Source organism: Pelodiscus sinensis, chromosome 2, assembly GCF_052426305.1.
Source record: "Pelodiscus sinensis isolate ZL-2025 chromosome 2, ASM5242630v1, whole genome shotgun sequence".
NCBI lineage: Eukaryota > Metazoa > Chordata > Testudines > Trionychidae > Pelodiscus > Pelodiscus sinensis.
Genome location: NC_143053.1, coordinates 248,221,387 through 248,236,572, shown reverse-complemented (window position 1 = coordinate 248,236,572; position 15,186 = coordinate 248,221,387). Strand labels below are relative to the sequence as shown.

Sequence of the window (15,186 nt, the reverse complement as noted above, 5' to 3'; positions counted from 1 at the left end):
GCATGTTTAATCAAAAGGTAAAAAAGATGGTGGAGGGGGACACAATCTTCAAATACGACTTGTTATGAAGAGGACAGTGATCAATTATTCTCTGCATCCATCAAGGACAGGACATGAAGTAAACAGCTTAGTTTGTAGCAAGGGAAATTTTAGTTAAATATTAGGACAGACTTTAACTATAGGAATAGTTAACTTGTTACAGTGATTATTTCAAGGTTGTGGAATCCCTGACAGTTGATGACTTTAAAAACTGGTTAGACAAGATTTACGTAATCCTGCCTCAGCACTAGCTGAACTCTTAAGGTCCCTTCCAGATCTACATTTCTATGATTCCATGATGACCCAGTCCTAGTTAAATTCTGCATTGGGAAACCTGTTCTCATAAGTAACCTTGCCTGTTGCATCTACACTGAGAAAATATGTACTGAAGTTGCTCAGGTGCGGTAGCCATGGTGTAAGAGGCAGTATAAACAGGGCTCAAATTCTTAGATACTTTATCTTCTGACTCAGGTGGAAAATTATTTCCATGTGCAACTGCATCTCCCAGCCCCCTAAAATGCACAAGGCCACTTGGCTCACAGAAGAAGGCTCACCGCATTGCATTCCACTCTAAGGCACATTCTCTCTCATTATTTTGAAGGACAAGAAGCTACTAAAGCAATCTTCCAGCCATCCTGTTTCTAACGTTTTTGACTCAGCAAAGGTTCATGACTTCACACTAACCAACAAAACAAATCAATAAGATCCTGTTATAGCAGAGGGGTAGCTATATCAATGCAAAAAACCCTCTTGTAGACAGGTCTGTAAAGTGGTGCTATACCAGTGAAACTCATAACCAAGTTACTTTGAGGTTCAGATAGGGTAAATTAAAATCAGAATCAAGCTCTTGACAAGGATGGCCACTGAGAAAGTGTCTATGAGCAGAGAGATAAAATAAAAAGAAATGTATATGTCTTAAGTTGAACTAGTAACTAAATGCTTCCATCAGAAAACAGCATACAATACAGGTATCCAAATGCCATTGAACCATTCACAGATTCTGAGAAAAATGAATTTACATGTTCTGAAGTTTCTGCACTCTTCCTTAAAGATCTCCTGGTTTATTTAAAATTATTTACACTCCCACTTAACCATTTACTTTCCTCCCTTAACAAGATGTATATAGAGGGGGGGAAAATACACAACATTCAGATGAGACGTTAAATTTTGTTTTTGAAAGGGCAAGAACGTTATCTGTTTAGAAAGATTAAATTATTGTATAGTCCCCCATATAGGTTGCTAAGAAATCACTCTTGTTTAATGATTATGCACTGAATGGGCAAACACTTATCCCAATGGACAGAGAGCAGCTGTTACTATAACAAAGACATTCATCTTCCATTCTTGGAACTCTGAAATTCTATCAACAATGCCTGTAAAATGACTCATCTTGCTTAATTTCAACCAGCTTTCGTAAACCAAACTATTTTTAGCCAACTTTTGTCACTCTGTACATTAAAGTTTTATACTTCAAGTTATTTCAACTGTGTTTGTAAGTGACCTGAAATAAACAAACAGTTATTCCATTCCCTTCAACATATCCTGCATGAACAGTGCGCTCATCTCTCCCAGATCTATTCTTCAATCAGCAATTCATTGACAATGTGTTTGATCACTGTAGTTACACATTCTTACCCTATTTATCTAACAGGGATGGTGATCACACTCATTTTTTAGCTTATAGTTGCCTTTGAAGGGGTTCCTTTAGTTTAGCACATACTTATGTTACAAATACAGACTCTGCATCTGTGATATGCAGGTAATAGAACTTCCTATCCTGCACAAAAAGTTTTTTTTCCCCTAAAGATTTTAGCTCATCCAGAAAATTTAGTGTTTACCTTGTTCCATCAGGTGAAGGAGGAACATATATGTATTTATAGAATATTTTCTATAGAACAATTTTCTGATTTCCTTAGGGCAGTGTTTCCCCAAATGGTGTTCCGCGGAACCCCAGGGTTCCGTGAAGTGAAAATAAGGGTTCCACGAGAAAATTCCATTACAATAACATTTTATGATTAAAAAAAAATATGTGATTTTTGTTTTTAAATATGTGCAAATAAACTAAATGTTGATCTCGTGACCTTGTTTAGCATTTGTTTATTATTCTCCTTAATTATTTGTGGGCTACTTTTTCAACTCCATATATTAGATTGTTATTAGGGGTTCCACAAAATTCTTTCGAGTTTAAAAGGGTTCCGTGGCCAAATAAAATTGGGAAACACTACCTTAGGCCAACAGTTCCAGAAGTTGGCAGACCTAAAACCAGTATTAATATAACTAACTGCTCACAAGACAACCTAAAATGGGAGGCTTGGCATATCTCTGGGACTGTTTTGTGCTTACAAGAAAGCAGAGTGTTTCATTTCCAAGCATTTTGGAGTACCAGATATATAGGTCCAACAACCATTGTTGTGACACTAGAACTGCTCACGCTGGTAAAGGACTGCACACTAAGCCAAAGTGGATTTATTCCATGAAGTGGTAAGTAAAAATTTCTGTCAGATCAAATTATTCCCACTGCTCACACAAAGTTTTCTAGACCCTAACACAACAATTAAGGACAAATTATGAAAAGTGGATTTTATTCCAGTCTTTGGATTGGAAGGCTAAATTTTATATTAAAAGTTATACACAAGTTTAGATCCAGAAGAGCTTTCTTGCTGTTGTAATTATTTACAGTACAATAACCACTAAAAACCTCAAGCTGAACACAAGCCTCCCACTTTGCTATATTCACCCACAGTTATGAGAGACCCAAGATCCAAAGAACTTACAGCCTAAATAGAAATGAGACAGAAAAAGAGTAGTGGAAAAGAGCAAGAGAGAGATTAAATGACTTTCCCAACATCAGTTGTTTCCAAGGCAGAGCAAGGAATTAAAATTGGGCTCCTTGAACCACAATTTAGGATTCTAACCACTGCACCATGCTACTGCTCAGCATTAGGGATGTAAGGGAGTAGTTGACTACCCAACAAGCATATGCTTATCAGGTAGTCAATTCCACTACTTGCTTCCCCACCCTTGTTGCCTCTGAGTCAGAGGCGGGGGGGAGGGGAGAGCTGGTCCCTTCAGCACCTTCTCCACAGTGTGGGAGGGTGGGGAGCAGAGCTGCAGCGTCCCGAAGACGGCGCAAGCTGGAGCTGTTCAATCCAGGTCCCGCCAGCCCTGGGAGCTAACCCCGCTCTGCAGAGGCTCTTACTACATTTAAAGTGCAGAGCCACAGCTGGGGTAGCTTCCAGGTCCAGCATGTGCCAGGACTGAATAGTCCTAGTTCATACCTGTAGAAAGAGCCTAGCGGAGGTAGCGAGCATTTAAAATGTTACATTTAAAATGCAGAGCCACAAGCAGGGGTACTCAGCGCCGTCCCTCTTTATTGACTAATCGAGTAGTCGATGGAAATTCCGTCGACTACTTGATTAGCTGATTAACCACAATTTAACATCCCTTCTCAGCAGATCCACAAACTCTGCCACAATCTGGTTTTTCACCTAGTTTATAGGAGAGACTAGATTGAGTGCTATAAATTCTTTACACACAATGGTTTGGAATGGTCAGTTTACCCACAACCAGCACAGCAATAACTATAAGTCAGCCCAAAGCAGAGCCAATAAAAACCTGCTATTTCATTCTGTAAATGCCTCATGTTACAGAAAAAAAAAAGTTAAGATTTTTAAAAATATATGTGGGAATATTTTCATATCTTTTTGCCTGTAAAGCTTTATACCTTATATACCATAGGTTCAAATAAACAAGGCTAGGAAAAATAACCTGAGATTACTTTTCCATGTCTGATTTTAATGCACATTTCCAGGGCAATAATTGAGTTTAGGGCCACAATGGGAAGCAGGCTCCATTTCTAACCCTTCAGGGCTGAGGTACTACCATAGTACAAAGCAATAAAATAGTAATAAAGTGAAAACATTCCTCATTTATCTGGCAGGTCGATTTTAAAAACTGGTGGCCATCTGAAGCTTCTCGGGGAGTTGGAACATTAAACCAGGTACCAAGGAGAAAGAATTAGGAGCAGGCACTAAGTGAGATAATCAAAGGTACATAATGAGCATATGTGTTTCCACAGCTCTACAAGGTGTCCATATAGGAAGCATGGATGTTCTCGTATCTTAATGCTGGTAACTGCATCAAATTAAGCATTAGAATACCTACAGGTCACATCCTGCAAAAAGCGTGTAGGAAATTCCTAAACTAGATCACATTGTTGTAAGAGAACATGAAATATATCAAAATGTATAACCATTTAGGATGCACATTGTCTCCTCACTCATGTTTCTGGTTGCACTAAGTGCTACCAATGCTTCTAAGGAATTCAAGTGTCTCCACTGACCACAACGCATATTCTAGATAATTTATAGAGGAAGAAATGCTAGCAAGATATTATAGAAATGGTGTTTATTACCACCAGCCCAAAATTGTTATTTAGTCTCAAATTGCTGATTATTGCCAAACGTATGTGGGAATGATAAAAAATTACTGGAACACACATTTGAGAATGTGTGCTGTCTCAGACATAAGACTGTGGCTTGAAGAGAGCCTTTTAAGTTATTGAGTATGTGAAAGCAAGAGAGACCAAGTTCAAAAACGTGAGTGAAGCAAGGGGCTTCCCAATGACAGGCTTAGCTCCAATCTGATACTCCTACTAGGAAAAGCCCAAGGACAATTTCTCAGACCAAAGATAAGGGAGAACTAGCAATCTTAACCCATTAACTACTCTACAGACTTTGTAATTCCTCAAATTTAACTTATTTTTTAAAGTCTACTTTCAGTCAGACCAGTGGAGAAAGGAACTGACTTGAAAGAAAAAAACAAAACAAAAAAAACAAAACAAAAACCACCACACACAAAGAGAGAGTTTCTATTTCATTGTAATCCTTCCCCCAACTGAACCCAATGTGAAAAAGCCATCCCTGAAGTTACACTAAGCATGCATTTGGCTGAGTGGCTTTGTTTCAAGGCAACTGTAAGTTTATTATACAAATAACTGTGGACAAGAATGATGTCAAACATTATGAAGGTCTCAGGCAGTCACAGCAAACACCTCACCACTGATTACACAATACTGTAGTTGGCAGCTTCTTCCCACACCACAGTCTCCTTACTTTAATTATGTAGTATTTAGCTTCCTCTCTCAGATAAAGGCCTTGACATCATCTTTGCAACATTTAAATGTCCTAGTTTCAAAGACGTATCAATGGCGGGCAGAGCTACTGGTGAGAACTGTAGTTGTGCAGACAACTAAAGTAAACAAAAGAACTTGCCATCAGCACTCAGAAATGAGAAGAAGCTCACAGAAACAGCACTAAAAGGCTTAGCAAATACCATACCTGAAGTGCACTCATTTTATAAAATAGTTTTATAATCCACAAAAAGGAGAGTGAGGAGGTTGACTGAACATCTTTATTTCAGAGTCACAGCTGCATTCTTTTCTCCCTGGGAATGCAAGGCTATGTATTATGTACAACTTTCTAAAAAGCCTAAACAGAAAACATTTCTGACAGCTGTAAATAAAAATGGGCTTGTCAGAAAACAGGGTTACCTGATTACTTTACTATTTGATAAACATACAATTAGGGTAATTTTACATGCCAGGTTCATGTCACACCTAAGAGCTCTAAGTTAGGGTGGAGACTACCAAAAGAGCAGCATAGTCATTGGAACGGAAAAGTAATTTTTACCAATACCCTCAGATTACCTATATTAAAATAGGAAATGTGAAAATAAACATGGCATATAAGGTACGGCTGTGAAATAATTAGAACAATACTGACTTTTTTATTTTTGATTCAGAGGGGTAGCCGAGTTAGTCTGTAACTGGGAAAACTTTAAAACAACAAACAGTCTTGAAGCACCTTAAAGACTAAAAGAACATGTAGTTTTATTTTTGTAAGAGCCGCTGTAGCTGTTTAGGAAAAAGTACAGCCTTGTGTCTAGAACAGAGCACTAGGAATCAAGAATTCTATAGATTGTTTGGACTTATCAGTGATTTGCTAATGGATGGAACATAAATACATGAAAGGCAAATTCACAAATACTATAGTAAATAGGCCCCACAAATACAGATAGATAATCTTTTCCAAAAGGGCTTGAATGACTGGTTACTCTAAATGGGTCACAGGGAGCACACTACAGTCTACTTAATGGTCTCATTTCACGATCTTAACATTTCCATTTAGTTTATTTTATGTATGTTCTCAAACCAAGCTCATCAGCACAGTATCTAAGTGCCTTCCGCTAAACAATATGACTACTGAGTCACATATTTGTTCTCTCATCAGGAAGAGAAACACATGCAGCGGAGTGTCATGTTTGGGTAGTGGGTTTGGTTTTTGTTTTGCCTTTTTTTTAAATGAATACATGGGTTGCAATGGGTTTATGTTAGAGAAGGCAGGTACAAGAAGTGTGTCTTATACTTGGGGCAGAAGTCTGTGATAGACCTTAACAACTTAGGCAGTTTATTCCACAATTTCTCTTGGACTATCACCAGAGAAATTTCTGTCTCCTCTTTAAAATCCCACATTCTGACTAGACTAAGATCTTCAGTGCAAGGGACTGAATTTTACTCTATATCTGCACAGGATCAGGCATGGATTACCATACACTATACAAAGCAAGCCTCCAACCTTGCAAGTGATGGTATGGACTGCTATACCACCATAAAGTCCCACTGACTACTCAGGCCCTGTCTCCACGTCCAGGAAGATCGATACTATGGTGGTTGAGCTTCAGGCATTCGATTTAGCAGGTCTAGTAAAGATCCGCAAAACTGAATGCCAAGAGTACCCCCATTGGTACCTGTATTCCTCGCTGTCACAAGGAGTAAGAGAAATCGACAGTAGTATTTCTCCCGTCAATCTTGCACTGTGGAAACAGTGCCAAGCTCGGCTTAAGGTATGTCAACTCCAGCTACGTTATTTATATAGCTGGAGTTGCGAACCTTAAGCTGACCTTCAGGTATAGTGTAGCCTTGGCCAAAGTTTCATGCAGGAATAGCAGTTTGCCTACACACTATTTGTTGGCCAGGAACCTAAATAATACACAATGAACAAAGTATTTAGTCTAACCTTGGGCTAGTCACTAATTTCTCCTTGCCTCAGTTCCCCTCCTGCAGACTAAGAAGAATGATAATAAATACGTCTTCCCACCCTTTGCCTGTTTAGCCTATGAGCCCTAATGGACAGGGATGCCTTGCTACCTGTACAGTACCTAGCAAAACAAAGCCCAGATCTTGACGAAGGCGGCTATGTATCACTGTAATGAAACCAACAACAAAGTACTACAGGAATGCACCATTGTAGGTCAATGCCAAGTACTATAAAGTAACAAGAAGTCTTATATACAAAAAAAATGTTTTTTTAAAAGGTCTACATGTTGGCCTAAGTTTTTATTTTATTTTACACAGTAAAATGGCAATTGCTACCCAACATTTTTTGTTTTCAACAGAAGCAGCACTGCTATACTCAAGTAAAGAGAACTGAGAAAAAAGAACAGGTCATTAGTGCATAAGAATAAATGTAATATTAATATCTAAGCTCAAAATCTGCTAGGTTTACAGAATGCAAGAACACAATGTTTCATCTTTAATGTAGTTTCTGACCCTTTGATTTCAACAGCTCCAAAAAAATTTTACTGGGAAAGTTCGGGAAGAAAAGTGATGTATATTATCCTACCTCAAAAAGGGACAAATGGCTAAACTGTTTCTAATTATTTCTTCTTGAAGTACTAATGAAGGGGGAGGTAAAACATCAACAAAGCTTTAATGCCCAGGGGGGAGGGGGGAAGAAGAGTGCTTGTAGTGGTGAATACTGTTCCACAACTCTTAGAGACATCCAGTTTCACCATTGTGGAAAATATCCTCATGAAGTGACAAGCAAAAGACTCTTAAATGGGGACAGAATAAAAAGTGGTCAGTGCTTCATCAGACTACTTCATTTTAGGGAATTCTGTTACCCAAACAAGACCTCACATCCTCCTGCTAGCTCTACAATCAAAGGCTGAGTGAGATGAAAGGGAAAGAGGACACCTTTTTAAGGACTTTTCTACACTGGGTGAGGGAGGGGGAAGAGAAAGGGAGAGAGAGGGTACTCCATCTAAGTTCCAGAACTTCAGCAGCCTAACTAGGGCAGCTGAAATCAACATACAGCAATGTCTTGGCAGCAGTGTATTGATAGAAGACACTCTCCCATTGACTCCCTTTGTGCTTCTTGAGAAAAGCAATTGGCAGTCGATTCATCATGTCTATATTAGACATGATAAAAATCTACCCCAGCTGGATTGATCACTGCCTTGACAATCCGGCCCATAACATAGACCTGTCCTAAAGGAGAGACTACACTTTGTGGTTCCTCTTTCCAGCTTCCACAAGACTCCGTAACCAACAAGTTACGCTATGTTGCTCTCACTGTTTTCTGAAGCTAACTACACTTTTTAAAAACATCATTTCACGGAATGAGAAATACAAATTCTGACTTTGAAACAAATACCAAAAAACTCTACTGCACTTGGGCTCTGTTTAATAACAGCCTCTTTGCCAAAATGTAAATAGTTATGTAATTCTTAGAAGCCATCTGAAAGGATAAACACCACTTTAAAGAACTATTATTGAGTTTTGATTCAAGTCAAGCAAGGTGTCTTTCTCTTTTCACCACTCACTTTGTGTTTATTTGTTTTAAGTATGAGATGTCAGAATAAGAGGATTATATCTTCCGTGATATTTACTCCGGGTGCCCAGCTTGACAAACATTGAAGAGTGCTGATTTTCAACAAGTGCTGACCACCTACTGTCTGCAATTAGTCTGTTCCAAGGTTCTACAAGTTGGGCACCCAGAAATGAAGACACCCAAAATCGCTACTCATTTTTAAAACATTTAGATTAGGTTATTACACTTAAATTAAGACAAATGACAACCTGTGTCTGGCAGAAAGGTGACGAGTTTTTATATTTGCAAGATATTACTCTGATCATCAGAAGAGGACAGGAACCTCTCAGTTAACCAAAGCAGCCTATTGCCATTCCATGAATGGTCACCTTCTTAACCACTACTACCACCTCATCAACTAGGATTTAGGGTGCATTTCTGAAGCTAGACACTGAAACATGAAAGACCCAGAATCATTGCCTTTAAAAAAAAATACTATGATTTATGTAAAATATGTCCTGACTTAAGGAATATGCACAATGGGTATTACGCACCTTCATCATTTTTACTGGTGTGCCTGCCTAGAAAAAATAATTTACTCTGTATTAGGTGAATTTTGAAAATGCCTCTTGGTTCTTTTCATAATTTGGGTATTTATGTTCTGCTGACGAACCTAGCACAGACAAAGTTGCCCTACAGATTAACAAAGCCAGACATGGGGAATGGGGCTGTTTATCCCATTAACTCCTCAAAAAATCCTGTTGTATTTGAGCCTGAAAAATAGTAGGCCTGCCTTACAAAACCAGTGTGTTTTGGACAGTTTGGGGAGGGGGAGGGGAGAAGATAACAATAAAAATGAGGTAAGGCTTGTTTCTTTCATCTATTCAGTAGCAGCAGGGGAGATCTAAAACTATTGCATTGCTTTAAAAAAAAAAAAAAAAAAAACCTGACAAGTATTTCTTTGCTGATCCACACCAGAATGGGGACCAGAGTGGATAGGATAGTGGTGACAGCTAAGCTGGTGGGAATGCAAGAGCTCTGCTTTAATTGGCTGTTTCTGCTCAGTTGATGAGACACTAAGAAAAATATTACTGCCAGGATAGGATGGTTACTTAAAGGCACACAAAAACAGCATACATTTCTACATATAAATGCTTTTAGTTGGATGTCAACTAAAAGAAATTTATGCTATTTTTCGAGGCATGGGTGTAGACTGTCTCTCCTTGTTCTAGGGAAGCTGATTTTCTTTAACCTTTATTAGCAAACAAAACACGCTCCAAAAAAAAAAAAAAAAAAAAAAACCTGCATGAACAGAGATGCTCTAAAATTTTCATTGTTAAATACACAGTGCCCTATGAAGTTTGTGAGGGTTCATGTTACAATGCCACTAAATCTAATAAATAGATACAGATACACACACACACACACACCTTTAAACATAAGCAGTGTCACAGTCTTGTAGAGAAGAAAACTCTTGATCATTGGGGTATAATTACCTAGATTTCATTATTTTTTAAATATCTTAGCCACAGGGTTCAAAAGTTTTGTGTTTTTAAAGGCAATCACCATTAACCTTGGGCCAGTAGCCTCATTGTGTTTAATTAGTAAGCTAATGAAGCCAATCTTATTCTCTCTCTCAAGCACAAAAGGATAAATACAAGACACTGAAAGAGATCAGATTCATTGCTACCTGATTGTACTTATTTTGGAATGAATTTAAATCCTGCAATGTTCTAGAGAAGTGTGTATTAGATCACTATTTCTGAGCATTTGGGCTGCAGAAAATTAGCAAACAAAAGGCTAAAAATGAACATAATGTTTTCATCAACAAATCTTAAATACTCCAAAAATTAAGCACACAACAGACACTTTTAAAAGAATAGCAGTCTGTGCTTGTTTTTTTAGCCATCCAAGGTAGCACAGAAAATCCATCAACTATGGAGGTTGAGCTATTTTTAAAAAGCCCACTGCTTGTCCACACCATACTTCAAGCAACACACATGCTTTGAATCCTCACCAAAAAGCTGCAACTTTGTTCTCTTTTCGGACACAGCTGCTTAAGGAAAAGCTGGACAAATAAGGAGGGTTATACTGTTAAACAAATCCACCTTTCATCCAGTATTTGTGTAAGAAAATACATAAAAATGGATTTACAATACTGCTGGTGCTCTAATTTGATAATCCACTGGGACCTTTTAAAATAAATATGATTATATACATTTTAATTACAATTTCAGAAAGCCTGTGGAGGTATGTACTAGTGGATTGTGCCTTTTTATAACATGATACAGACAGTAATCTTACAGTCCATTTTTAGGCAACTTTATTTTTCTCCTGGTTATGTTTTTGCCATTATAGGAAATTACAGAAGCAGATTTTAACAACAAAGAGGGACCATCTCACTTGAAAGCCACATGAGCTAAAAGGATCCAAGTAGTACTCAGAAAGAAAATGACTAAAAAAAACCTCTTTTATGCACGTTTTCCAGCCTGAGATGTTGAGAGCTAAACAACACTGTCCCAGCTACCCTGCTCCTTCCAAAATAGATCGCTCAACAAGATCAGGTATGTAAATACAATCACTCATAACCCCTTGTAAACACAAGGAAACAAAGCTGTAGACAAGTGCCCTATCAATTAGCTACATGTCCTAGCTGGCTTGATTTCCACCATAAATTAAAATTTTCTCTGCTCCTTCTACCACTAATGCCACTACCTTCAGTATGAATTTGAAACAATTAAGAGATGGCATTGTTGAAAATTCAAAACCCAGGCAGTGGCACTGCATATTTAATGGGCACTCGGAACAAAGAACCACCACCAGCAGCAAGAACCTTGCGCCTGGTAGATTTCAGCTAGTGCGATTCCTGGGAACACATTCCAAAACAAACCCAACCCGATCTCGCGCCCTTTGCCCCCCCGACCCTCTTTGCAGAACCGGACAGGGTCGCCTCCCGGTTTCCAGTAAGAAACCATCTAACCAACGCAGTGGGAAATCTCCCCCCACCCCCGTCTCTCCAAATTTAAAATAAAAATAGCCAAAGGACAAGAAAACTGCATTCACATCAGATGCACACAAGCAGCCTAGGGTACAACTGTAGCACACTTCCCCCCTTTAAAACTAGCAGCCTCCTGCGATCCTTTATTCACAACGCCTCCGCCACCCCCTAAAAATACACACCACACCAACCACCCTGTCTCTGTTCGGTATTGGATACAACGTAACAAGTTACTACACACAGACTTCCCCTATCAGAACACCAGATGTGACAAAATAAAGATCAGATTAGGATCTATTATGTTTGGGGGGGGGGCGGAGGAGATAAAAACAAAAAAGAAAATTGCCGTGTACTAGTGGGAAATCACTCCTTTCCCTTGCAAAATGAGCCCTGGAACCATGGTCCATGGAGGGAAATGCACTGATTTGGGGGGGGGGGGTCAAATAATTAAGTCTTTCTATTTTGTAACAAACCCATATTAATAACATTCATGTAGTGTCTGTAGGATCAAAAGATTGTGTTGCTGTGTGCGATTTGTAACCTAGATCATTGTTTTACCAATCCCCAAAGGGTGAGCTCTCCTCCTCTCCACTCCTCATCAAAACAAGGAGGGAAACCACACAACAAAGCAGCCCTACAACGCTAAGGCTCGCCTCCCAGAAATGGCTCTAGCTAAAAAAAAAAAAACACCTCTTTCCCCCTTGACAAAGGGGACACTCCGGTTTTGTAATAGCTCAACAGACCTAGCAGAAAGGGAATATTTTCATAAGTACACACCACATATCCCTGAAACACTGAACTACCCCCTAAAAACCCACAGTTAGTGTCACATGCGCGCCCCACCACGCCCCTTTTGCCCCAAAAAGACAGCTCTTCAAGCTAAAGCAAATGTAAATCAAATGTATCTCAACGCTTTGGAAGATTCATTTTGTAGCATGGCCTTCTGATCTCCTTAGCACGTCCAATGTTTACATTAAGTTCCATCATGCCACACAATATCCCCATGAAAATGCAAACCCTGCAGATTTGTGAAGTTTTCAAAAGGATCACGAGGGAAGGTTTAAAAACAAAATACCCCCCCCCCCCCCCCAAAAAAAGCCTCTCAAAAGATGGGTTCTTCCGCTTCTCTCTTACAACTTTCTATTATGTCACCGTGTCACAAATCAGCCTAAATGACACATCTCATAAAAATAGCAAAAAATCTATGGGATCATAACATTTCATTAAGGGGGTAAGGGAGGAGAGACACGCTTCGACCGACTATCAGCACCGTTTAACTCTGGCAAGCTATTTACAAACGGTCCATTTCAAAGAATTAAAAGACACGATCAAGAAGAATCTTGTGGAAAAGGCGAGCAACGTTTCTTAAGGGCTAGTAAACTCACACGAAATTAACACATTAATGGAAAAGAGAAGGGGGAAAGAAATCAAGCAATTTACACAACGCAACCTTGCAAACCCGGGAGTAAAAAACATATGGCTCTCTCTACCTGAAAAACAAAACAGTTACTAATAACCAAAAGGTTTTCTTTTTTTTTTTTTTTTTTTTACTACGTTCAACTCGATTCTGACACACACCATGCCATTTTACAAAGTTTCCTAGGAATCTGAGGCCAGGAACACTAATTCATTCACACTCTGCTTAATTAAAGGAACACTGCAGAAACATAATCCATTGATATCAAAACCAACAACGAAAACAGGAGGGTTTCTTCTAAAAAAAAAAAATCTTAGGAACAGCCTTTTCCCCCCACTATTCGTTGCAGTTAAGGGATATTTAAGGGGAAAGGGAGGTAGTTTCGAATAACTGCACACCATTTGATTCTTTTTTCGAATGTTAATACAAAACTGGTGAAGGGAAAGACAGAAATTTACTTACCTGCACCGAAAGTTCCACAAAGAAAGGCGAAAGTCAACCACGAAGCAATCATATTCCTTTACTTTTTCCCCCCCTTGTGTTTCCCCCTCTACCCCCAAGGGGGGAAAAAACCGATCGGGAGAGCGAAAGGGGCGGGGGGCGAGGTTGGAGGAAAATGAGAATCGCTCCCGAAAAACAAGCACAACAAAAATAAGGCTCCCACAAAAGCGAGTTGAGTTCCTTCACAGTTGCAACAACGTATCCAGTTCGAATGGGGCACCAAATGGCAGCGCCAGGACAGCTGTAGCCCGGTAGCCGTCCGGCTCCTGCTCCGAGCTTTCCAAGAGTTTGCTCGGCCGGGGCTTTTGTGCAAGGGAGACAAGCGTGCAACACACCAACTCTCTCTCCCCCACCCCCCACCCCAGCCCAGCCCCTTCTGCCTGCCCCAAGCAGCGGGGACGAGGGACAACAACACGCACGCACCCAAAAGACAGGGAGGAGGAGGAGGAGAAGGAGGAGGAGGGGGAGATAAGCAACCCCCAGCAGCACGCGCGCGACCCCCGCAGCCGGGCGGCCACCACCAAATGCAAAGCGGGCGGCAGCCCCGAAACTTTGCAGCAATGTTACCAACCCAGCATCCAGGGAAGCTGCTGAGCAGCAGGAGGCACCAGCCCAGCGGCTGCCGAGGAGGAGGAGGAGGTGGCTGCCCCGGCGGCTGAGCGGCGGCGGAGAGAGGAGGAGCGCAGGGAGCGGGCTCCGAGGCGGGCAGTGGCGCGCGGGGCTGGCTGGGGCGAGGGTCCGGCCCGAGGCATCGCTCGCGCGGGGAGCGGGCGGCGGCGGCCGGCGCGGGGCAGGGCGGCGGCAGAGGCTGGCTCTGGAGGGGCCATGTACAAAAAAAAAAAAAAAAAAAAAAAAAAAAATCCTGAACCGAGTCCAAAATGGCTCCTGCGGGGGGAGAAGCCGAGCCGGAGCCGGCGGGGGACCCGGATGTTGGATACAAAGGCGGGCGGCGGGGCGGGGGCCGGAGGGGGCTGAGGCAGCCCGGCCGCTGAGTGGGGGGAGGCGCTGCCCGTCAAGGCGGGGGCGGGAAAGGAGGGCGAGCGCCGGGCAGCCCCCCCCCCCGGGGGCCCCCCCCGGCCGGGGGCCCCCTTCCCTCCCGTGACAGGCCAGGACTTGCCCGCCCGCGCCCTGCCGGTGGCTGGGGGCCAGGCGCAGATGCCAGGGAGGAAGGGGCTGGAGGGGGTGAGCTGCCCCGGGGGGGGGGGATTTCGGGGACACCCCGGCGGAGGTTGGTGTCAGCCCCGACGCAGGAGGTTTTATGTCCCTCCCAAACTTTGGCGCCGGTGGGTGACATCCCACCTGCTACTCCCGTGCCCCCTGTGACTCATCCTGGCCGCTTTCTGATTCCAGCCACGCTCCTGCTCCTCTCTTGTGGCGGTGAGTTTCAGAGGCTCTTGGCGCCAGCTCTCTGGACTGCACTGTCGCTTTAGCCTGCCCCGTCCCGCCAGGGAGGTACAGGGGGGAAGGCAGCTAATGCTGCATCCCTGCTGGTAAGCCAGAGGTGGAAATGGGGAGCCACAAGAGTCAAAACTGGAGAGAGAGAGGACAGTCCAGCAACAGATGTGAGAGAGCAGGGACTG

The 15,186-nt window shown here is 41.7% G+C and overlaps 1 protein-coding gene across 2 annotated transcripts in view; it reads right to left on the bottom strand.

Annotated features, from left to right (window-relative positions):
- ACVR2B (activin A receptor type 2B) overlaps positions 1–14,445 on the bottom strand; it is a 161,933-nt gene extending 147,488 nt beyond the window's left edge. Inside the window, exon 1 of one of the 2 annotated variants that reach the window (XM_006120554.5) lies at positions 13,568–14,445. In XM_006120554.5, coding sequence (XP_006120616.3) covers positions 13,568–13,619 — 52 coding nt within the window. In that variant the 5' untranslated portion in view covers positions 13,620–14,445. The remainder of the gene's footprint in view (positions 1–13,567) is intronic. The other variant, XM_089776790.1, reaches the window with a different exon arrangement.
- Positions 14,446–15,186: the final 741 nt, after the last annotated feature.